The sequence below is a fragment of the Falco punctatus genome (genome assembly GCF_963210335.1).
Source record: "Falco punctatus genome assembly, chromosome: 3".
NCBI lineage: Eukaryota > Metazoa > Chordata > Aves > Falconiformes > Falconidae > Falco > Falco punctatus.
Window position 1 is genome coordinate 47,952,029 of NC_137582.1, and position 23,949 is coordinate 47,975,977.

Genomic DNA, 23,949 nt, shown 5'->3' on the forward strand with positions numbered 1-23,949 from the left:
TTAGCATCCAAAGAGAGATAAATAGATATATGCTTAGCTAATTGACAGGAAGAGAGGAAATTTTCTCTAAAATTCTCTAAAAGCATGAACCTAGACCCATTTGCATCAGTCTTGGTGCTAAAAGTCCCATTGAGTTCAAAGGCAGCTGAATCAGGTTGAGTAAGCACTTACAGAAATATTAGTTTTATACTCTAGGGGCATTCATTGTAATTATTCTATCAAATTCAAATTACATACTGCACTGATTTCTAAATGTGGCTACTTAATGTTAATGCCATTTAAATTGATATGCATTATTAACTATGACTATTTGTTGACAAAAAAAAAATGCCTATTCATCATGAAATTTAGAAAGCCAAAAATAGTGAAAATGAAAATTTCAGTTCTGCTTTTCTTGAATATTTAAACAATAATATCTGCAATACTTACAGCACTACATGTTTATTTCTCATTAAAAGGAAACTGAAAGAGAATTTAAATATAGACAAATCTATATATTATTTTACATCATATGTTATTTGGTTCTTAGGCTGATGTTCCACTTTGTTTTCCATGGAAACCAGATTTGACTTGCCATTGCTTCCATAAAAAACCATAACCAAGTTGGATATATTTTGTGACAACTTTTCAAAGTCTGCTTTTGTTTCTTCTTGATGCTTTGTGAAATAAATCCTCCATCTGCCTTCTGAAGAAATAAAATAAGGAAAATAAAAAGGTAAAAAGAAAATTATTAAAGATTTTTCTGTTTTCATATGTTAACCAAGATACCTGAGATAAAATTCCTGAGACATGTTCTAGTTTACATGGGAAACATTAATATAGAAGTACTTCATCTGGGTGCTGATCAGCTCCCTAAATATATTACCATTTCTTACTATTACAAAGGGGAAAATATTGTCAGTACTAGTAAGCATAATGACGTATTGTGATGAAGATATTCTCACATTATTATTTCAGAACTGATGAATAAAACAGTGAATGTAATGGTAGAAGCTATACCTGAATTCATTTGCTCTTTTCCTAAATGCCAGGCAGAAGAGCTCCTCCTCTCCTGAATTTCTAGTTAAAAGAAGATAGAAGACCAAATTAATACTTCTGTAGAGCAAATTATAATAAATGCCTGTATTCAAATCTAGTGAGGCAACTGACTATTATATCATTTAGATTAAAAATTTAACTAGGAAATGTACAATGTGATTTTCTACTTAAACGTCATCTCCTACATATCATTCTGTTTAATGAACTGACTCTAGAGTTAGCTCTTTACTGTGAAATGATTGTAACATGAAGATTCAAGTATTTTTCATTTTAAAGTATTTCTGTTCATTTATACAATTCATGCTCTGGATGAATCAGAACTAATTGGATGGTTTTAATGCCCATTTGGGGGGCTGATATTCCTGCAACTGATATCAGCTCCCATTGGTTTCAGTGGCATTTGGTATAGATCAAAACTACTTGTAAACATTAGATAGAGGTCTGAACCAAAGATGGAAAGCCTTCTTTTGAGATCACAACCAAGTTTGGATTTGCCAATTATTGTGTAAAAAACTCAAAGGAATATTTTCTTCTTCTACCAAATCAATGTATTCTGGTAGAAACAGAAACTTTTTTATTATTATTTGAATAAAGCCAAATTATATAACTTTAAATACACTAAATATTCCTATATTTAATTCAGAAAAGTCCCAACATACAATCTAAAAAACTTTTGAAATTATTTGCTTTTGCACAATAACAGCTTCCTCCTCTTTCCAGGTTTCAAATGACAAAACTTTAGATGATAAAGCAGAGGAAATGGATTGCACTGGAATTCTACTCAGTCTCATTAGGCTGTTGCTGGACAAGCACCATCATGCCAATGCCACTACAGCGAGCAGAGATGCCCTGGGAGTTCAGAGGAAAAGAACTAGAATATTTTCTGTAATCTAAGGACTCATCTATTTACTTCTACTTGTCTATTCTCTTTAGGGGCAAGATGATAAGAAATACATCAGTCTTAAAGGTACATACTGGGCTTTTGTTGCCTGCTGATTTGATTGGGGAGTGCCATGGTTCCCTCCCACATCAGATTGTGCTTGTATTGAAACGATGGCACAGGGAAGGAAGGTGCACATTCCCTTCTTGCCCTGACAAGGCATGCAGTCACAGTCAGTGGGGTCAAAACTGATCTTCTGTGGACTGATTACCTGTGTGGTGTCAGTCAATAGTAAGTCCAGTTTCTGGCAAAAGCTATCCAAACAGTGTGGCATAAATAATGCAAAACAGTCTTCTTGAATACAATGGAGGCATTTTCTATACTGCTTAAACATAGTTTGCCCCACTATTTACCTCATTTTCACTATGTCTAGCAAGCAGCTGGCAGCGATATTCGAAGCTTAAAAAATTGTTTGCAAGTGGCAGCGTAGAAGACTTGGAAAAACAGCAATTTGTAAAGAGATTAGGGCAAATTTGTTGCCATTTATGCCACTGTAAATCTGAAGTAACAACGCAGAAATTATCCTCTGGCAAATAGTGGTTATTAAATGGTACTAAAATACAACAGTGTTCAGACACACTAACTCACTATATAATGGCAATGTTCTACTGGAATATTTTAAACCATAACTTGTTTATAGAAGCAAATCACATAGCTGCATTCTTCAGTTTGGAACTAATTTCTTAGCAAATAATAGTTTAAGCATAATATTGACCTGTGGCATTCAAAGTTACTGAGGCAGATCTTTTTCCATCGTGTCTGTCTTTTAGCCATGTTTGAGCCATAAACAATGTTTCTGACCCTGAAGTTGCTGACTCCTTCACAATAATCTTCTCAAGAAGCCAGTCAGAGCCTCTGCCTTTTTCAACCACCATCACTTGCAGAGTCCCAACATCTACTGCTTCCACTTGAAAAACATCCACCTGAAAAGTTCAGAATCAAAAAGACATACAGAAATAGAACCATCGAGCTAAATTAACAGTGTCTTTTGAAACATGAAAGTGAGAGGAAAATGAGGATTTTCTTTTTTCATTAATTTAATACCGACAGAACCAGAGATGAAGAGTTTAAAGATGCTATAATTCCTACATTAAGCACTATTCCCTTTGTGGTTCTGCAATATACTGCTAAACCACCCATTTCCCCACACAGATCGATCAGCTGCTTATGCTCACTTCCTGAGAGATTTGAGATTTTCCTTCCCAAATTTCACATTTAATGATTTATTGGGATACCATTTAAAACATCTTATACTCTCAACAAAATAGTCTCCCAGGGCTTCCATTTGAGAATGAAATGCAGGGAATGAGAAGGGCAGAAGTGAATATCACAGAATGGTATTTTATTTTCTTAGGAAAGAATGACAAACTTGGTCCCAGATTTGAATTAACTTGTAGGATTAGTTTTAATAAAAGTCACTGAAGGAAAAATATTAGATAAAGTTACATTTAAATAAGTTCTACTATTCTCTATCAGTTTAAAAGTCCACAATATTTTTAAAATGTTTAGAACACTGAGGATCCCTAAAGAAGATGGTGAGATGCCAGACAACAAACATTTTCACAATATGTGATTTTGGCTTTTTGTGGGTCTTACACCTACTTCCTCAGCTGGAAAAGAGAGTTTAATTTCTTGGCATAGAGACCTTCCAACTGTTATGCTTTATAGATTTATGAATTATCGCCTCATTTCTATTAGTGTTGATAATGGGTAAAATCTACTGTTACTTGTGATAGACTTTCCAGCATGAATTAAAGATATAAAGATGTTTTTGAGGGGACTAGATTGCAATAATGAAAAACATTTGTGTCCTGAGTATCTTTTCAGCCTAATTCACACTGCAGTTGCTCAGCCAGACCAAAAGGGCAGCAATCCTTATTCAAGGGATTACACAGAGATGAAACAGAGAAAAGTAGTTCTCTTGCTCCACCAGTCAGTTATGTGTCTTCCATGGATACCTTTTCCAAGTGAAAACCTGATGAAAGATTTGTGTCAATAAGAAGAGCCTTACCAAGTTGCAACTTAATAAGACCCATTATAAGTTAAAATATTGGGCTCAAAATTGCAGATAATCTATGACAACCTATTTAGAAAAAGAATCCTCAGAAACAAATTTCAAATTTTTTCTTCTTTAACTTTTTTCTCATTTTTGATCAATATACATACACTTGAATGTGTGTTTGTGAACCTTCACCACCTTTAACAGTTGTTTAAAATAAATTTGTCATAGAATTACTCTGTGACTTCTTCTAGACTGAAAGGTACTGTTATTCAAAAATTGCTATAGTGCATCATCTAACCATCACATCTGCACTGCCACCCCTGAGTTATTATGGGAAATGTGAAAATGAGAACAATAGAATGATTTTAAGGGAAAAGTGTTTCAAGAGGCTCTTGAATAGCTATACTTACTTACAATGAGTCAAGGTTATCAGCTACTTTTAAACTGGCAAAAGTGTGAGATGAAAGTGGGGGTTCTTAGGGTAATGTCCTATGGCAGCAAAGCAAATACATTGGAAGGGCTGAAATTCTAGATAGGCTGCAGGACTGCAGGGGAAGAGTGTCCTCTTACATTTTCCATAGTTACATCAAAAAAGTAATGTTTAGTGTCAACACCATGATTATATTTTATTGGACTACTTTGATGATTGAATACCATTAATCTGAACTCTTAATTTACCCTAATTGTGAGATGAGTTTGATCACTGCTTTATTCTGTCTTTAATTGGATTGATAAAGCTATAGTATCATGTTTGAATAAAATAAAATGGCTTGTTACAGTTATTAAAAAAAAAATCTATTAAAAATACACAGGTCTAAAAGATGGGTGAAAAACACAGATAAAGTCAAGTTAGAAACATACAGACCCCTGTTTCTGTTAGCAAATAACTATTTTACGTTCCCAAAATGTGAAAATTAATTTAAATGTTACTGCTTGTCCTTGCAAATGGTTACGCTTATATTAGTGCATGATGTATGTTGTTGGTCAGATTAGAATACTTGTTAGAATAGATTTCTTTTTAAAATAAGAAATTTCCAGAGGATGACTGATTTAGTAACTCTGTCACCAGCATCTCCAAAAAATCTGTTGTCAGTGATGTACTTTTGGAGAGTTAGGAATAAAGGAAAAATACAGACAATATTCTGCTGACTTCTAGACTTGTGCTGTCTCCAGAAGGATAGTTGGGCCTGACTTGCACTAAGCTTGACAGTTAATAAACTCTATTAAGCCATAAAAACTTCACACAACATCAGCAAATGTATTCATATACCATTCTCCCTAGTGGCAGTGATTCTGAAAGCACTTAATAACTCAGATGCAACATGCACTATGGGTTATTCATAACCTGGATAATCCAGCCACAGGTAGCAGCAAGTTTGTATATATAGGTAAAGCATGAAAGGTTTTCCAAACCTTTTTTCCTCTGAAAATAGGTACATTTGTGAAAACTTTGATGTTTGGTTTGCGTTGGGCACACTACTTCATCATTTGTTGATGTGCAATTTTAACGAGCCCATTTTACAGCATGTAAAAATCTCAAAAATCCATGGTCAAATCTGCAGACCGTTCAGCCACCTAATAAACTACAAGTTAAAAAACTATTTAACTAAACTAAGAATTGCAACAGGGGGGGTAAACTCACTTCACAAACAAGATTACATTCCCTCTTTATGTATACATTTGAAAATCTATGTGATGTAACAAGCTTTATTGTAGTCATGAGACCAAACAAGAATAGGGATAGAGCAACTAATAGAGAAAGAACAACGATTATATTTGTTAGAGTTAGATGACCAATTTGCTAGAGATAATTTATTTAACAAATTTAATCTACTTTTCCCCTCGCAAGCTGTCTGCAAACAGACAGATTATGACATATATTTCATTATACTTTTAAGCAATTGAATTATTATGAATAATTTAGCTAATATTATTGTGGATTCATTTCAGACCACAGATTAGTCATAAAACATAGGAAATATTCGAGTTTTTAACAGGTTTTTTATGTCACATGATACTCTCATCTGATTTATAAACAGGGATCTTTAAATTACTGGAGGCTTAATTCTTCTGCAAAAAAGAGAGAGAGAGAGGAAGAAAACACAGAAGATAGGTAAACCTACAGAATATAAACCCTTTATTTTTCATTTTACCTTAGGGAAAAATGTTAATTGTTTTTTAGTTACTACTAACAAATTAGGTTTGAAGGCAGAAAAGTCACCTTAAATATTTTTAATAATGCATATTGTTTAATTCAGCAGAGTTATATTGACTTTTCTCAGAATAGTATTGAAACAATTTGTATGTATGTACAGCCCACTAAATTTTCTTAACACTGTCTGGAGAAAGAAAGTTATTCGCCAAGACTGAACAGCTGAGACTGACAATCTGAGAGCCATACATCCTCAGTGACCCACATGAGCTGTCCTAGCAAAACCAGAACTGACACTTTTCATATTTCTTAGTTAAGAAAATAAGCACTGAAAACATCCTTAAAAACAGTCATTCCAGCAACCCTTTCAGACCATTTAAAATTTAATTTTTGTTAACTCCTTTTCACATTTCCTTCAAATGTTTTTTTTTTGAGCATTTCCTTTGAGTCTGTGACCCAGTTTGACTTTATTCAGTACTCTTCAGTGTCAGCGCTGGCAACGTTTCACTGTCTGTAGCAGTTGCAATAGCTCTTGTAACAGAAGAAGCATTTGAACAGTCACTGTGCAATATTTACCTTTATAAATGTCAGTCATTTTATAGGCTCAGTATTGAGACTTGATGGTTGGCTAATGACGATATTCCCAGTAGAACTGAAAATAGTAAGCCAAGACACACCATATGCTTAATTTCATCAACCTGTATGCACAAGTGATTTCCCATACTGCTAATGTTACTATCATTTTAATAGGCTTTTATTGGAAAAGGAGTTAGAGTGTCTAGATAAAGGACCTTTTCTATTAAGCTTAGAAAACCTATTGATTTGCTGCCTGATTATTTTGATCTCACTTGTTAATCTGGAGAAACTCCACTGAAAACAAAAGAGTTTAGCACTGGAAGGCAAAATAAAGGCCCCTGTAATACTAAGCCAAATCAGAAACAGTGTCTGAACATTCATGTAGAAAGAAGCAAATGAGAAAAATAACTTCTGCTGAGATGTTACCCTTCAGAATGTGGCCCCATGGACTCTTCTAGCTGTTCTGGGCTAAACTTCCCCACCCTGTCCCTAATGCTTGTCACATCACTACCTTCTCTTAGATGGAGTTTATCACCTTTTTAGCTTTGCCAGCATAACCCCACAATCAGCTTCTCTCCAGCCAATTTTTATCAAGACAGACCAAGTGAAAATATCCAAATTATTAACAATATTAATTGCCTAAACTAAATACACCAGCAGACTTAAGGGGTGGAAACATTGGGTGGTTAGCAGCAGTGAGGACAAGCACTGGTAGCAGTATTGTCTTGGCACAGCACAGTGGAAAAGTGAACAGTGCATCTGACTGTGACCTCAGCATCTTGTAATCTGTGTTCTGTACAAATACTTCTTTAAAAACAGGCTTTTCTATGCATCTGAAAAAGCCAACCCTGAATTTCTTCCTAAATTCATGTATTTTTGCAAGCATGTTTTTAATGTTAAATTCTCATCCAGAAATTTATTGAAAGAATTTACCTTTACATGAAAAGAATTAAATTAAATTAATTTGAATGCATAATTAGAGGTTTCTGATAACCTACAATTATCATGGTTCATCCATCTTCAACAAGATTAGTGAAGAATAAATGAAAGAATAGGGGTAGTAAAAAACCCCACATAATATTTGCCCTGAACTGACCTTATGTTAATTTGCTTAGTATAACTGGAACAGAATCCTTCTGAAACAGGATTTGTATGCATAGAACAGCAACAGGAGTAAGAAAGAATAATGGTACATTATAATAATCAGCAGCTATGACCATTCAACTAACTTGTAAAAGACATTTCAGTCAGACTTCAAGTAAAATGCATTTAATAAAATTCAGAAGGACTGCTACAGACTGCTACAGTATCATCAGGCACATCCAAATCTGTAAACACACATTATATTACACAATAAAAATCTAAAAAAAAAAAAAAATACCACAACCAAAACAAAAAAAGCCAAAACAAAAAAACCCAAAGACAGACCTTATTTTGGACAAATTCAAACCCATCTGAAGCAGCCTCATTGCTGGACTAATTTAATAACAATCCAAGTTTGAGATCTGGTTTAACAGGCAAAGAAAATAGGATGGATGTAATTTTCTTCAACTTTAGTAAGATATTTGGTTGTATATTATTTTGATTAAGACACAATAATCCAATATTTAAATTATTCTAGGTGAGCTCAACCTGGCTGATAATGGGACAATAAAATGTCTAACTGGTAAGCCTCCAAGTGCAGCTATAAACAGAGAATATTTTCAAGCATATTTAATTGTATGGAGGCCAGGTAATATGCTTATGCTCTTTAATATTGTAATGAGATAACTGGAAGAAAACAAGATTTCAGAGATGATGCAAAAACAATTGCAACTTAAGACACTTGAATAAGTAGGGTACTAAACTGCTCTGAAAAGATTTGTAAGCATTAATAGATTACTGGAAAGCCTGCCTTCCAGTGAATCAAGCAACCTAATCTACTTAACTTGTCAAAGGCATACCAGTTTGCTTATTGTCTTAAAAACTGTCAAAGGCAGCAGAAATTTGGTGTGAGAGTGCTATGCAGGCTAACAGTCAATAACATTACAAAATCCAGCTCCTAGAACTTAAAGCAGGGGTCCTCAAGCTATGGCCCATGGGCTGGATACGGCCCCCCAGGGTCCTCAATCCGGCCCCCGGTATTTACAGACCCCCCACCGGGGTTGGGGGGGAAACCAAGCAGCCGCAGATGACTGCCTGCCACTGCATCCGCGCGCCGGCCCTCTGGTTAAAAAGTGTGAGGACCCCTGACTTAAAGCTTGACAAATTTAGACAGAAAATAGCATGAATCTTGGGGGGGGAGGGCAGAAAGGACATTTAAGCTTTGAAACAATTTACCAACTAGATGAGCACTTCAGCACTGGAAGCCAATCATTCTGCATTAGCTATATTTTCTAAACTATTTAACTTCAATTGAAGCTAATTCAGTTCTTGCTGCGTTGAGGAAAATGGTTAATATTTTACTAGCTGAAAAATGTAGACTGCAGACTTGGATTAACCAAAACTATTTTAAGATTTTTGATAAATCAAGTTAATAAAGTCAGTTGTATTTTATTTTGAAATTATCTTGTTTATTTAAAAACTGTAATAAATGTGACATAGAATGCACTCACCCAGCTTTGCCTATCCAAAATAAGTCTATAGCCAGACAATTTCCCTGTAAAGTCTTGAGAAAGCAGCAGGCACTCTCTGAGGATAATCAATTTCATTTTAAGATAAATGTCCAAATAAAGAAAAAAGGTAACCACCACCTGGAAGCTTCTGCTTCACTCTTTTTCTGCAGAAGAAGCTCAAAACATCATGTTAGAAAAAATGTGTACATTCTAGGCAACTAAAGCAAAGTGGGATGTATTTCAGATTTAGAAATGTAATTTCTGTAATTAAATTTCAAGCTCTATATAAAGACAAGGCCACCCCACCTCAAGTAATTAATTTTAGCTTTAATTAATTTTGCTCAGTTTTTAGTTTTTGACAATAATGTTTTACATTTTTGTTTGCCCTCCAAGAGTATGTCAGGAAACAAAAATTAATTGTTCACACAGCTCTAATCCATTGGCCAGTGTTATGTAGGCAAACCAGGTGATTGCAATAGCTTGTTCTAGCTCTGTCTCTTACAAATACGTTACTAACCACCTGTAACTGCTGACTGAGAAGTACCATCCTGGAGCTATTGCTGAGAACAGCACAGGGCTCAGGTATTGGCCACTGTCTCCTAGCATTATATAAAGCTTTAGTTGTGTTCTTTCTTTCTGCATTTGTCCTCACAGTTACTGACAACCTCCACCAGTCTTTACATCACTATGACGATAATCCATAATTTCCTAGTTTCCACCTGATTAATCCTTCTGCTCGATGGATTAAACATTGTGTAACCAAAACGAGCATTCAGCTACCAAGACAAGCAGCCCTTGTGTCAGCACGATAGGCAGGGGAGCGCTCAGCGCAGAGCACAGGGACGGTCCTGGGTGAGGAGAACCTCGGAGGAGGCCAACAAACCTGCCAGGGGCCTGCAGCTTGTGTCACCGTGGCTGACAGGACCTGGATGGAGCCAAGAGCAATGGTGGGCAAGCTCCCCACACCTATAAAAGAAGTCCTTAGGGAATGCAAGTGAGCAGGGCTAGCAAACAGGGAGTTGTGTGGCAGTTTGCACACAAAGTCCATTCAAGAAGGACACTGAAGCCCTGCCAGCTCAGCCAGGGAGTGGTGGTACCCACCCGGCAGGAAGCCACGGCCTCTCTCAGCTCTGCACCCCCCACGGCTGAGGCAGCTGCCCAGGCAGAGCCCTGGTGGGAACACGCTGCCAGCCGGGAGCCGGGCTGCCGGCCGGGCTCTGCTCTTACACCAGCACCAGCCGCAGCAGCGGGCACAGCTGTGGGAGTGCGCCCGGGGAGAGGAGCCCCCACCTAGTGACAGAGCCCTGTGGGGGTTGGGGAGCACGAGGAGATCAGGGAGCACGAGAGAGAGACCCACCACTGGGATCACCCCCTGCCCTCTCTCAGACAGGCCTGATGGGCAGCCAGGGCATGTGATCCAGAGGGTTCCCTGTCCTCTCTCCGCGTGGCCCGACACAGTGACTGACTGAAGGGAGAGCGCGAATGGCGACGGGTCCCTGCCCGGTGCAGCGCGATGTCTCCTCTGTGCCCGGCCCAGGGGCCCAGGTGCCCACGCATGGCGCGTCAAGGCTTTGCAAGTGGGACCCAGCAGTAACGAGGACGGGGGTTCATCTAGCGGGGAGGTGTCGCTGAGGCTGTCGGCCTACACCCCGTGTCAGAACAGCTTCCACACAGAAAAACAGACGCGTCGCTGTCAGAGGAGACTCCCCTCTGAAGGGAAGAGACGGCCCGGTGTGCAGAGCGGACCCACCCAGGGAAGTCTGCTGCCTCCCTGGCGGCCTGGCTGAAGGTGGGAAGAGAAAGCTGCCTGTCCTGGTGCGGCCCTCAGACCATTATCCAGTATCGATTTTTCAGTCCAAAAAGGGCTGAATGAAGGATCCGGGGAACCACAGGGCTATCAGGCTGACCTCAGTGCCAGGGCAGGTTATAGAGCAGATCATGTAGGGTGCCATCACGCAGCACATAGAAGACAACCAGGCAATGGGGCCCAGCCAGCATGGGTTTATGAAAGACAGGTCATGCTTGACTAACCTGATCTCCTTCTGTGACAAGGTGACCCACTTGGTTGTGGAGGGAAAGGCTGTGGATGATGTCTACCTGCACCTTAATAAAGCCTTTGACACCATGTCCCACAGCTTTCTCCTGGAAACACTGGCTGCTCATGGCCTGGCTGGGTGTTCTGTTCACTGGGAGAAAAGCTGGCTGGATGGCTGAGCCCAAGGGGCGGTGGTGAATGGAGTTACATCCAGCTGGCAGCGGTTCACACGTGGTGTTCCCCAGGGCTCAGTACTGAGGCCAGTTCTGTTTAGTATCTTTGTCAACAATCTGGATGAGGGGATTGAGTGCACCTTCAGTTTGTAGACAACACCAAGTTGGACAGAATGTTGATCTGCATGAGGGCAAGAAGGCTCTGCAGGAGCATGTGGATAGGCTGGATTGGCAGACTGAGGCCAGTTGTTTGAGGTTCAACAAGATTCCCTGCTGGGTCCTGCACTTGGGTCACAACAGACCCACACAGCGCTACAGGCTTGGGGAAGAGTGGCTGGGAAGCTGCCTGGTGGAAAAAGACCTGGAGGTGTTGGTTGACAGACCATGAGCAGCAGCGTGCCCAGGTGGCCAGGAAGGCCAACAGCATCCTGGCTTGTATCAGAAACAGTGTGGCCAGCAGGACCAGGGCAGTGACTGTCCCCCTGCACTGGGCACTGGTGAGGCCGCCCCTCGAATGCTGTGTTCACTTTTGGGCCCCTCACTGCAAGACATTGAGGTGCTGAGGCAGGTCCAGCAAAGCTGGTGAAGGGTCTGGAGAAGACATCTTACAAGAAGCAGCTGAGGGAAGTGGCGTTGTTTGGCCTGGAGAAAAGGAGGCTCAGGGGAGACGTTATTGATCTCTACAGCTACCTGGAAGGAGGTTGGAGCCAGGTGGGTGTCGTTCATGTCAGTCTCTTCTCCCAGGTAACAAGCAACAGGACATGAGGAAATGTCCTCAAGTTGCACCAGGGGAGGTTTAGACTGGATAGTAGGAAAAATTTCTTTACTGGAAGGGTTGTCAAGTGTTGGAACAGACTGCCCAGGAAAGTGCTAGGTCACCATCCCTGGAGGTATTGAAAAGACATGTAGATATGGTGCTTAGTGACATGAATTAGTGATGGTCTTGGCAGTGCTAGGCTAACAGTTGAATTTGATGACCTTAAAGATCTTTTCCAATCTAAATGATTCTATGATGGCTGACCATTTTAGTCTTCACTTCTGTAGTACAATAACTTGGCCAAGAGCCTATCCCTATGAGTAATACAGTTGGGTCAATGGCATTTTGCAATTATTTAATCATTAGTCAGATATGCATTCCATAAAAGAAGGTTTATCTGCAGTTACAAAACTATAGCATTCTATATGTGATGGGATGTGAATATTACAGGCAAATATTCCTTTTCTATTAGTGGCCACAGTACACTGTCCCACATTCTGGCCCTTCTTAGTGTATTCTGGCACACATGGATTTTTCCCTGATGTATTTTTTTTGAATTGCCAATGCTTAATCTCTAAGTAAGTATGAAACTGAACACCAGCAGTCACCTCTCACTGACAATTTTTCTATGTACTGCAGTTACCATGGTACCAACCTGAGCGGTTGATGTATAAATATAGGGCAGGATAAAGGATATATCTTTTTAACAACTAATAGAATTGCATAAAAATTCACAGAGGTTTTACTTTTCCAGTAACTTAGAGCGCTTAAAATACTAGCCACTTTCATTGCAGTGAGAATAAAATACTTAAATTTCAGTGTGGTTTACTGGCCTTGGTGGAATTTATCCGAAGAAAGCCACAGTCTCAAAGAGGAAATCTGTGGATAACTCACAGCCATATGACAGAGCATACACCAAGTCTATCAAAGACCATCTAAAAATTTTCATTTGCTGAAGAATGTTAGGTGCCAGAAGCAATATGGAGATACCGTAAGGATTTCACAAAACTGGGCCTTGGTTTTTACAGAATGTCTGAACTGTGTATACTTGGTTCAAGGAGGTGTTTATAGTGGGCAACATTTATCAGACTCAAATTGACTCATAAAGTATGAAGTATGAATAAATACTATTAGGATTTAATGAAAACTGAACTGCATCAAGTGTGCTGAGATTGCTTTGCCTATCCTTACTGTTATCCTTAGGAGAACATCAAACAAGACATCAATATCACAGCAATTTGAAAGAATATGGTTCTTGTAGCACTAATCCTCATGCTGATTTGTCTGAGTATATCACCAGAAACTCAGCTCTCTTGGTGACAGTACTGCTGTCTCAGATATGGGGTGAGCTACGGGGAGCTTACTGGTGAATTACTACTATCATGCACATTATCTACCAGTGCTCTATTGGTTTCACAGGTGTAAGGACTTTGGAAAGACACAAAGCAACTTTTCAGATCAGTCTTTCACTGTCGTGTAACTCAGCTCGTGTAAATGAAAGATCTGTTAAGTGAGAGAAGCGTATCTCCAGTTCACTGCAAAGTCCTCTGAATATTTAAACATTTCTGTGTATTTCTGCATTGTTAAACTGTTGTTTGTAACAGCCCTGACATTCTGTGAGATAACACCACGTTTTGATGTGATTTCTAACAGAAATGCTGTTCCAGTTCACTAGCTGTTACTGTACAGTCAGGGGAAAAATTATTGCAAGGAAAAGCACATTTTGAAATGTCAGAACAACTGTTAAGATTGTGAATGCAAATTCTGTCTGTTATACTCCAAGACCCGCTAAACCACCAAGTCCAGACTCTGACTGCAAGGGTGCTTGGCACAATATGTGATTGGGCTGATACAGAGAGAGACATTCTACACTTGAGAGTCATTTTGGAGATTACTTATAAAGGGAAGAAAACCCAGGGAAATTTACAAAACAATGTCATCAACAAAATGTTGCCGCAAAGGCAGGAGTCTTGCTTGCAGAATCAATTTACACTTTGTCAATTAACTAAATACCTTTATTTTCACTGAACAAGGAGTGAATCAAGACTTAGTTCTGTGTTTCTCTATTACTTATCTACAAGCAGTTTCTTTTTAGGGCCCTAAAATATTCCTATGCTGATATCTACTTTTAGAAATACAAGGATACTGTGTTACATTCACACACTGCTCCTATAAAATGTCAAATAAGTAGTGAAGAGATGGATACATGCCAGCTCTGCCTCTTACTCTGTGAAACAGAAAAATTCTGTGCCACACTGAAGTAGACACAAATACTATAAAAACACCCTTCAGGTTATGAATCTTTGTAGTTCGTGTCTGTTCTCTTAGGCAACATTTCTGGTTGTGCATCCCTGGTCCCTCTTCACTAAAACCTCTTCATTAAAATTTCTAGACTACCAGTCTAGAAATAAGATTGCTCACAAGGTCTGCAGCTCTAAAATCCAATTAAATAAGTTTATCAATAAACCATAATCTTAATTTCAACATTAGGGAAGACAAATGTACCTTTATCAAAACTGAGTACCCTCATCCACAAGTATTTAGTCTCTTGATAAATATTTTAAACTCTCACTTTTCTTATGAAAAGAAGAATTTCAAATAGGCAAAATCCAGTAAGATAATGACCCCCTTCAACTCCCGCTGAATTAATGAGACTGAGGGTAGTTAGGAGCTGAGCTCCTCCTAATCCCACATTTCATACCTCTGCTTTGGTTATCAGTCTAAGATGATTTGCAAACTTGGTTGCTTACGCAAAATGTCATTCATTTGGCAGCCAACATCAGCAGAAAGAAACATTTTGCTGTGTAGTATTTTCAAAAGGGAGACAGGTTAGAATATCATAATCACAGTATTCACTGAGGTTTCAGAAAGGTGGAAGAGTGCACACACTGTAAGACAGATAGCGCTATCTAATGTAAGATATGCTCAGCATTTCTGGTTGCAAGACACTGACGTTTCTTTTTCTAAACTTTAACTATTCTGACTCAAATTTTCTGTAACAGACCTTGTTTTCAGAATCGTCATTACATTGTTTTAATCCTCAAATTTGTTTTCAAATAAAGATCCACAGAAAATACAAATACTTTGTTTATTCCATGTTGAAAAAAATCTAGTGACCTTTTCAGCTGAAATTTTCACTCCCTCTATCCAGAGCTTCCAACAGACTACGTTGTACATCAATTTCACATTTTACTGTAAATCTGCCCACATTTCTGCACCACATTCAGTAACAAAATTCCCTCTAATTTCTGTTTATACTGACAATGTTACAGGCAAATGCATCTCTGGCATCTGCTGGTCTTTGACTGGTCTACATCTAAGAGCTGCGAGACACTCCTGCACAGTGAGTGAATAAGCCTCTTGGTAGACCTAAGAAAACTATGGAGGGCAGAGGCTGACTCTGGAGAGAGACCAAGAGCCAGACTGAGGGGTAGACTAGCAGTGGAAAGGCAGAAGCCAGGGAAAGGAGTGTTAGCCTGAAGAATGGCATGGGGATAAAAGAGGTATTAAAGGAAATTGAGTCTCTATAGCTCTATTTTGAAGCAAATACCCAGGAAAACCACAGGTGTGTCACTGTCACTGAAGACGTTCAGTATTTGCAAAATTGAACCTAAAAGCACTTGATATAGTCACTTCATTACTTGTCAGTATTGTTAGCATCAGCTATATAAGCATCAGTATTTCCCATAAAGAGTAGATAGAGATATTGATATACACATGCACTTACAATCACAGAGCATTGCAAACGACTTTGTAGACTCTGTCCTACTCCCATTAAGTCTACGTGAATTGGACTGTGTCGTAAAAGTGCAAAATATCATGCAGAAATTATACCTTTCCTTTAGTGAAATTATCATCTCCTTTTCTGATTAACTGTCTTCTGCCAGTATCTCCCAAAAGGCCTTGCAGCATGACATACACATCTGCATCTGTTCCTGACCCAGGGGCTGCTCCCGTAGTGATATAGAGAACATAGATTTTCACTGTTGGGAAAAAGAGATCAAAGGTTTACCAAAGCTAAAGCAGTTAAAAAATAGGTTATTTAATAAATTACTACTACTATATTTTCATTTTCAGTCCTTCCCAGAGTGATCAAAAGGCCAAACTGTATTATAATGCTTAGAAAAGCACATAGAAGCACTGTAATTAAAATTTAAGAACCATTATTATAAGGAATAATAAGCTAAATACTTTGTGAGTGGGCCTGAAACACAGGTAGAGGGGAAATGAAAGAAAACTAAACACATCACAGATTCTTATAAAAACATGTAAATAATACTCTACCACACAAATTGCATGAATTTAAATATGTAACACTCCTATGAAACAGTTCATAGTCTATGGAGGATACAAAATAGCTCAAAAAGCACGTCTCTGCTCTAAGCCTCACAGAGTTCAAATGAAGCTGAACTGTCAGAAAGATGGCAACTTTTCTATTTCCTCCAGATCATGGTCCAGTCAGTGGCTGGCCACTCTACACTGTACCAGTTGCAGTTATTGGCCGCAGCAGAGGATTTCTAGAAATGTGTGTTCTCTGACATGTTATCTTACAACTGTTCAGCTGAGCATTTCTTGGATGGCTGTTTATGTTAATTCCCTGCTTGTACTCCCAGAGAAATGCATAACACACTGGTGATCTGGCCCCCAAAATAAGAAAGAAGCCACATCCCCAAAACATTCAATTCAAAAAGAGACAAAAATATGGGGAGAAGATAAAGAAAACAATACCTGTCCTCATGTTAAATGCCCTTTGGAAAGAGGGGCAGCATTTGTAATGTTTAAGTATCTGTGCTCTTCCAGAAAAAAAAGAAAAAAGTAAGTATTTAAAAGACAAAGTTCCTTCCCAGGGAATACCCCAGCAGTAATTTTCTCATATTCATATTCAAGGAGCTTCTGCCCAAGTGCTTTTTTTGAGACTAGCTTTGAAAGCACAGCAGAAAAGGCAAGGAATATACAGATTACTTGGGCTATCAATCTAAACCCTTAACTCCTGGGAAACACTTGAAGGAGACTGGGATATTCTCATGGTAGAATATCCATTTAGGGCAAGAGCCCTTTCATTCTTCACTGACTTTGGTTATAAAACCTCCTAAGAAACACAGAGCAAACTAAAAAAATTCAGTCTTGAGGTGATCAAGGCACAACTTTCATGAAGGAGTTTGATGACATATAATTGCTAGGTCACACAAAAAGAATGCCTGAAATCCTAACAACACAAATATGAGCTTCTGTTGTGAGGGGCCATGGATCTCCTTCTTATTTGAAATTACAGTACAAGAGTTATTTCCTCGGGATTTCCTTTGTTTCCTATGGGAGTGAACCAAATCATATTATCAAGGAAAAGCTGAACTCAGTCCTATTCAAAACTTCTTTAATATTTCCAGTACGGTATGCTTGCTCTTTTGTCACAAACCGATACCAATCAGACTTGAATGCACAGTGCTCACTTACAGGGTCTGAGATTTATTTTTTTAAAACAGTGGGGTGGATTTGACCTAGCCATGCATCACTAGTGAGGATGAATAGAAAGTATACATTAAATTCTTTGGACTGCTCTGAAAAGCCACCATCATCATTGACCAAGTCATTTCCAGTGTTTCTGATTTGTGACAAACCTGCTGGAAAAGGAGAGCCAGCTGTGAGAACTGGAAGCTCAGCCACTCTTCCTCCTTCTTCATCTGCAAAGTTGTGACAAAATGGAAATTCTAGCACATTTTTACTTTCTCTGTGTTGAAGCTTTACCTTGGCAAAGAGCAAAAACAAATACCTTCAGCGTCTGCTGTGCTCTAGTGGAAATGATAGCAAAAGACATACTATTGAACAGCTGTGACACATCATCTCAATATTAAAAAAGAAGATTAAATATATTTTTCTAAAATGTTTTTGAAAGCTGCCTTTTAAAAGAGAAGGAATAAATATCTTTCCCAATTAAAAATAATTAAAATGTGAAGATTATTCCTGTAGAGACTGCAGTAAGAGAAAAAAATACTTTGAATGCTTCAGGAAGATTCCTTTATGTAACCTATTCATCCAGCATATGGAAGAAAAAGGTGTTGATATGCCCATTTCAGCTTCTGAGAAATGTCAATATGCCACAACATTTTTCACTGCAGAATGTTTTCTCATTCTAAGTAACAGGAGTAAGAAAATGAAGTGTTTCAGAGAAAAACAGAAATTAAGAATGTTTTATGACATGTATATATATATATATATGTACATATGTATTATATAAATATAGAGTATGTTACTAAATATTTTTAATCTCTATGAAGTGCTGTATATAATGAAAGGGTGATCCTGAGCTAAGTAGATTAGTCTTACTATAAGAAAACATATTTTCATAATGAGGTGTCTTATACTATGGTACTACCAGGTACACAAAGAGATAAAGTACCATTTTATAAATTATTTAAAGCTAGACCAGACAACATATTTGAAAATATATTGCGGGAATTAACCCTGCTGTGAAAAAGGCACAGAAAATTCACTCATACATTTCTTCATGACCTAACTCACTAAAATGACCAAATCCTTAACCCAGGAAGCTCAACCATCTTTGGTTAGCAATTGTCACTGGGAGATGGTAGCATTATTCCGTCTTCAAAAGATTCCTATAATTTTTCATTATGACAGACGCATTGAAAAGATTTTTTTAAAAGCAGTGCAAAGTATAGTGTTAACACAATATCCCTTTCATACTAACATCTATATTCCTGAACAGTTTCTTGAAAATCAGATTTAATTTACTGTGTTTTACTTCAAGAAGTGAAAGAAGCAAAAATAAGAATGTCAGTTATTACATGCTTCAGAAATAAAGCATATCATAATTGATTTTTTTCTGGGCATTATTTTATAATGATTTCAATTTCCTCAAAAGCATCAAGTGAATTATTTTGCAGTTATGGTTATAAAAATGAATTCTGAATCTAAATACGGAATTCAACCAACCACACCTGCATTTACTTGTGATAGAAGGGGGAAATCTTAGACTCTCTGTGAGGTACAATCTTGTAAAATCAAAATAAAATAGCATAGAAATTACCATCCTTGTTCTAATCAGCAGTGTAAATAGATGCTAACCTATCTTTAATAACAGATATTATACACAACCTCTTATACCAACCTAGTTATTTCATACAAAGATTCAGTCAGTCCTGCTGTGGAAGCCATGGAGTAACAGAGGAAATATCTTCCTAAAACCCCAATAATTTACATAGACCCCAAAACAGGGAAATTAATATTTTAATTGACTTTCTAATCCTACCTAATATAAAAGTGCATCTTTTCCTTATTCATATACATGATGTTGACTTTTTTCTAACTCAGCTTTGAGTCGTTGTTCTAAGCCACTGAAGTAAAACACACTGACAGGTGTCACTGTTTTTAACTGCCAGGTTCCCATTCTGAAATTTTTACTGTGATCCACTGTCTCCTGCAATATCCAAGAAGCAGCCTTAATTTTATCAATAGATTTCTTAGATGACTATTTCATCTGGCTACAAAGAGGATTTTAACAACCTGCCTACCATTTAAATGTCAGGGGGTTTGCTCGCTAATATCATGTATTGGACAGGAAAATTTTTTTCCTCCAGTTTTTAATAAGAACAAAATGCAAACATTAATGAACAAAAGTATGTCTCCAACTTGAAAGAAGATGATTCTTTCCCTTAGACTTCTTTTTATTTTGCCAGCATAAGAGGATAAAGATGTTTTTTTTGTATAGTGAAGTGCCACAGCAATTTCAGTGCAATGTCAGATTTTAGCTTCAGCATCTTGGACATCAGAAGAAAAATTGTCACTTTTGCTATTCACTTCTTTTTTTCACATGCCAACTTAAAAGGCAGATATTTTCATCAAAAGGCATTCCTAGAGTCTGGCTTAATTATTTGCCTTGGATCACTGGGTCTACAACATGTAACAGCCAATTTGGAGTTATGTAAATACTGCAATGTATGCCAGTGGGTACAGTTCTGAAAATACACCACTGGATATCCTGAAGAAGATGGCATATCTGTATATATGCCCTCCAGAAATCCACCTAAGTTTACAAGATTTTTACTATCCATAGCAATCCTAGTAAGTGTTTTGAGCAGTCTCTGAAGTTATTACTCTATGTTACCCGATGCACGCAATTTTGTAAATTAAAAATTATGTAATTTCAGACAGAACTGAAAACTGGAAGCCATAACCATAGAACATTAAAAAAAAGGATAATTTTACAATAAAGACACAATAAGTAATTGATTTAGATCTTATGTTTTACCTCATGGCAATGCCAAGTCTCTCCTTCTGCAGCTTCTTCGATTTCTAAGCGAACTTTGAATATAGTACTGAATTTCTTACTTAGTTCAACTGAAGTTTCATAAATCTGCTTATTTTTAAGGGATCCTTTGGGAAATATGACTGAAGTACAGATACCTTTTTCACCACATATAGTTAGAGACATTTTAGGATTCATGCAACTAGAAGAAATATCAGTAGTTGTGACAAGGACATCCCAAGTCCCTGTTGAAACAAAACAGGAGCAAAAAATAAATGGTTTTTCTGAATATCCAAAATAATACAGCCATTTGTAACAGGCTGAGTTAACAAGTGACTAGCAAGCCATTCCCACCTTTGCACTGAGCTAAAATACCGACACGTAACAGGTTCATTCATTTTCATTGATTTATTGAGGAGCAGATTTGGACACCAGCCCTTCCACAGGGACAGATGACCCTTTAGGGGAGGACCAGTCCAATAGTACCATGCAGATAAGACTTCCAGTTCTATATTAGAGTCTTATGAAGAACCATGCCAATACATTGATTTTTTTCCCCCTCATAAATGTTTCCTGTGGTCACCATTCAAACCAACATATTTTCTACAAGATAGTACTGACTTGCCTTTGGTCAGGGGAGGGTATGTTTCCATTTTAATTTTTTTATGAGGTCCTTGAACTAGAATGTTAAAATTTGCTCCATACATTCTATAACAAGATGCTGATGAGAAACTGGTTCAGAGCTTGAAATGTTATATTTTTATCACAGATAACCACAATTATCATGCCAGGAAAGTATAAAACTTTATCCATTTCTTCTGTGAAGTGATGTTTGCTGAGAGATTAAAAATAGTCCTATATAGCAGCACATAGATTTGCCTACTTTAGGGACACAGAAAACACTTAAACCCAGCAGTTTTACTTTAAAACAAAAATCACAAAATTTTATTGAAAAAGAATGCTCATGTTCAAACTAAAGGTCTGTTTGAAGCACTTAGTCTCTTAAACATTCTAGATTAATAGGCAGTCACCTGAAGGCTCATAAGGACCGCAGACTGATAGCAGGTAGGCTCCTAAGTAACTTCTGTAACTCTATACTGAACAGATATTTGGTCAAATCTCCAATCAGCAAGACAGTTTTCAGGATCAGAAACTTGTACCTACCAAAAAAATCCCATTGTTTTAGCTATCTTTAACAATTTAATTCAATTTAATAGAAGATATGGAAAATTCAGGGCTATCAAAACCATGTTTTCTATTTTAAAAAATCATGACTCTACAGAGAGGCTTTGGCCACCTAGACTGGTGTAGAATTGAGCATGAGCAATTTTTATTAAGATAACTTAGCTCTGTTTATGCAAAGTGAGGCAGGCAAAGTATGAATTTAATAATTTCAAATAACTATTTTGTAAAACACAGTATTTTACTTTGAATAACGGAAACAGTGACTTTCTGAGTTTATGTCATAGTCCGGTAAAGTCCAGTTGCCTAACTGCAACAGGCAAATCTTTATATCCTGCTATAAACTAATGCAAATAAAGCTTTATTACTTTAGATCAGGTGAGGATATGTGCCATAAATTCAGGACTCGGTGAAGGTAAAAAGTTAGTACTCATCATCTCTAAAATCATCTAAAATAACTTCAGATGTTATGACTTTATGGATAATCATAAGAAGCTACCATTTTCATGTCTATGAACATTAAATATAAATGAGACCAATAATAAAATGGAAGTCCAGAATGAGAACAGGAAAACAGGGGAGTCAAATGAAAATTTATCATAACCCCTGTGACATAATCCAAGATACCAAAATATTAAGCCTTTAAACTATCAATGTATAGCTGCCTAGGAAGACTAAATGGAAGGACCATCTCTGTTGGACCATACAATACCATATGCTGCTATAACGTTAACTATATTGTATAATCTCTGGTAAATTTTTCAAGGTCCAATTTAGAAGCAGCAGCTATGTTAAGCTTCTTTCCTTCTCCTTAGTTAAGTCTAAAAGAGTGTGTTGAGTTTGTATGGCCAGGTTTTAGTAGTGCGGGGCCTACAGGGGTGACTTCTGCGAGAAGCTGCTAGAAGCTTCCCCCATGTCCGACAGAGCCAGCACCAGCTCGCTCCAGGACAGACCTGCCGCTGGCCAAGGTCAAGCCCATCAGCGACAGTGGTAGCACCTCTGGGACAGCATATTTAACAAGGGGTGGGGGACGACGGACTGCGCCAGCAGTTGTAGCAAGAGAGAGGACTGAGACTATATGAGAGCCACAACTCTGCAGACACCAAGGTCAGTGAAGAAGGAGGGGGAGGAGGTGTTCCAGGCACCGGAGCAGAGATTCCCTTGCAGCCCGTGGTGAAGCTGTTTTTAGCTCTGCAGCCCATGGGGGGCCACAGTGGAGCAGATATCCACCTGCAGCCCATAGAGGACCCCATGCTGGAGTAGGTAGATATGCCCTAGGGAAGCTGCAGCCCATGGAAATCCCACACTGGCTCCTGGCAGGAGCTGTGGCTCTGTGAAGAGAAGCCCATGCAGGAGCAGGTTTTTTTGCAGGACCTGTGACCCCATGGGGGACCCACGCTGGAGCAGTCTGTTCCTGAAGGACTGCAACCAGTGGAAGGGACCCACACTGGAGCAGTGCAGGACAAACTGTAGCCTGTGGGAAGGACCCACATTGGCAAAGTTCCTGGAGGACTGTCTTCCATGGAAGGCACCCCAGGCTGGAGCAGGGGCCGGGTGTGAGGAGCCTCCTGCTGAGGGGGAAGGAGCGGCAGAGGCAGCGTGTGATGGACTGACCCAGCCCCATTCCCCATCCCACTGCGCTGCTGGGGGGAGGAGGGAGAGAATTTGGGAGTGAAGTTAAGCCTGGAAAAAAGGGAAGGATGGGGGGAAGGTGTTTTAAGATTTGGTTTTATTTCTCATTCTGATTTGATTGGTAATAAATTAAACTAATTTCCTCAAGTTAAATCTGTTTTGACCATGGCAGTAATTGCTGAGTGATCACTCCTTGTCATTATCTCCACCCAGGAGCCTTTCATTATATTTTCTCTCCCTTGTCCAGCTGAGGAGGGGATTGATAGAGCATCTTTGATGGGGACCTGGTGTCCAGCCATGGTCAATCCACCACAAAGATTGCTATGCTAAAAATTTGTTCTTTCTTTCTCAGAAGCCTTTGCCTTTTCTCAGAATGTCATTATCAGACTGCTGAAACCCATTTATTTTTATGACAGCTTTGTCCATTAGCTTAAATAACTCTTCCCTCCTTGATGCATAAGCCACAATTAATTTGGTAGATCACAACTGTGTCTGTTTTGAACATTTAATTTGCTAGTCTGAATATGTCAAGTTTTTTTAATACCCTGTCACAACAAAGGCTTGCCATATTCCCCATCATCTGTCTTCTGTACATCTATTCCACCTTG

The 23,949-nt window shown here is 38.4% G+C and overlaps 1 protein-coding gene across 1 annotated transcript in view; it reads right to left on the reverse strand.

The window, feature by feature from the left end:
• Positions 1–23,949, reverse strand: part of LOC308060261 (lipoxygenase homology domain-containing protein 1-like) — a gene marked incomplete at its 5' end in the record, with an annotated part of 211,124 nt that overhangs the window by 45,393 nt on the left and 141,782 nt on the right. Inside the window, 6 exons of the mRNA XM_080378728.1 lie at positions 507–685; positions 1,000–1,059; positions 2,694–2,901; positions 16,102–16,272; positions 17,740–18,009; positions 20,531–20,772. Coding sequence (XP_080234854.1) covers positions 507–685; positions 1,000–1,059; positions 2,694–2,901; positions 16,102–16,272; positions 17,740–18,009; positions 20,531–20,772 — 1,130 coding nt within the window. The remainder of the gene's footprint in view (positions 1–506; positions 686–999; positions 1,060–2,693; positions 2,902–16,101; positions 16,273–17,739; positions 18,010–20,530; positions 20,773–23,949) is intronic.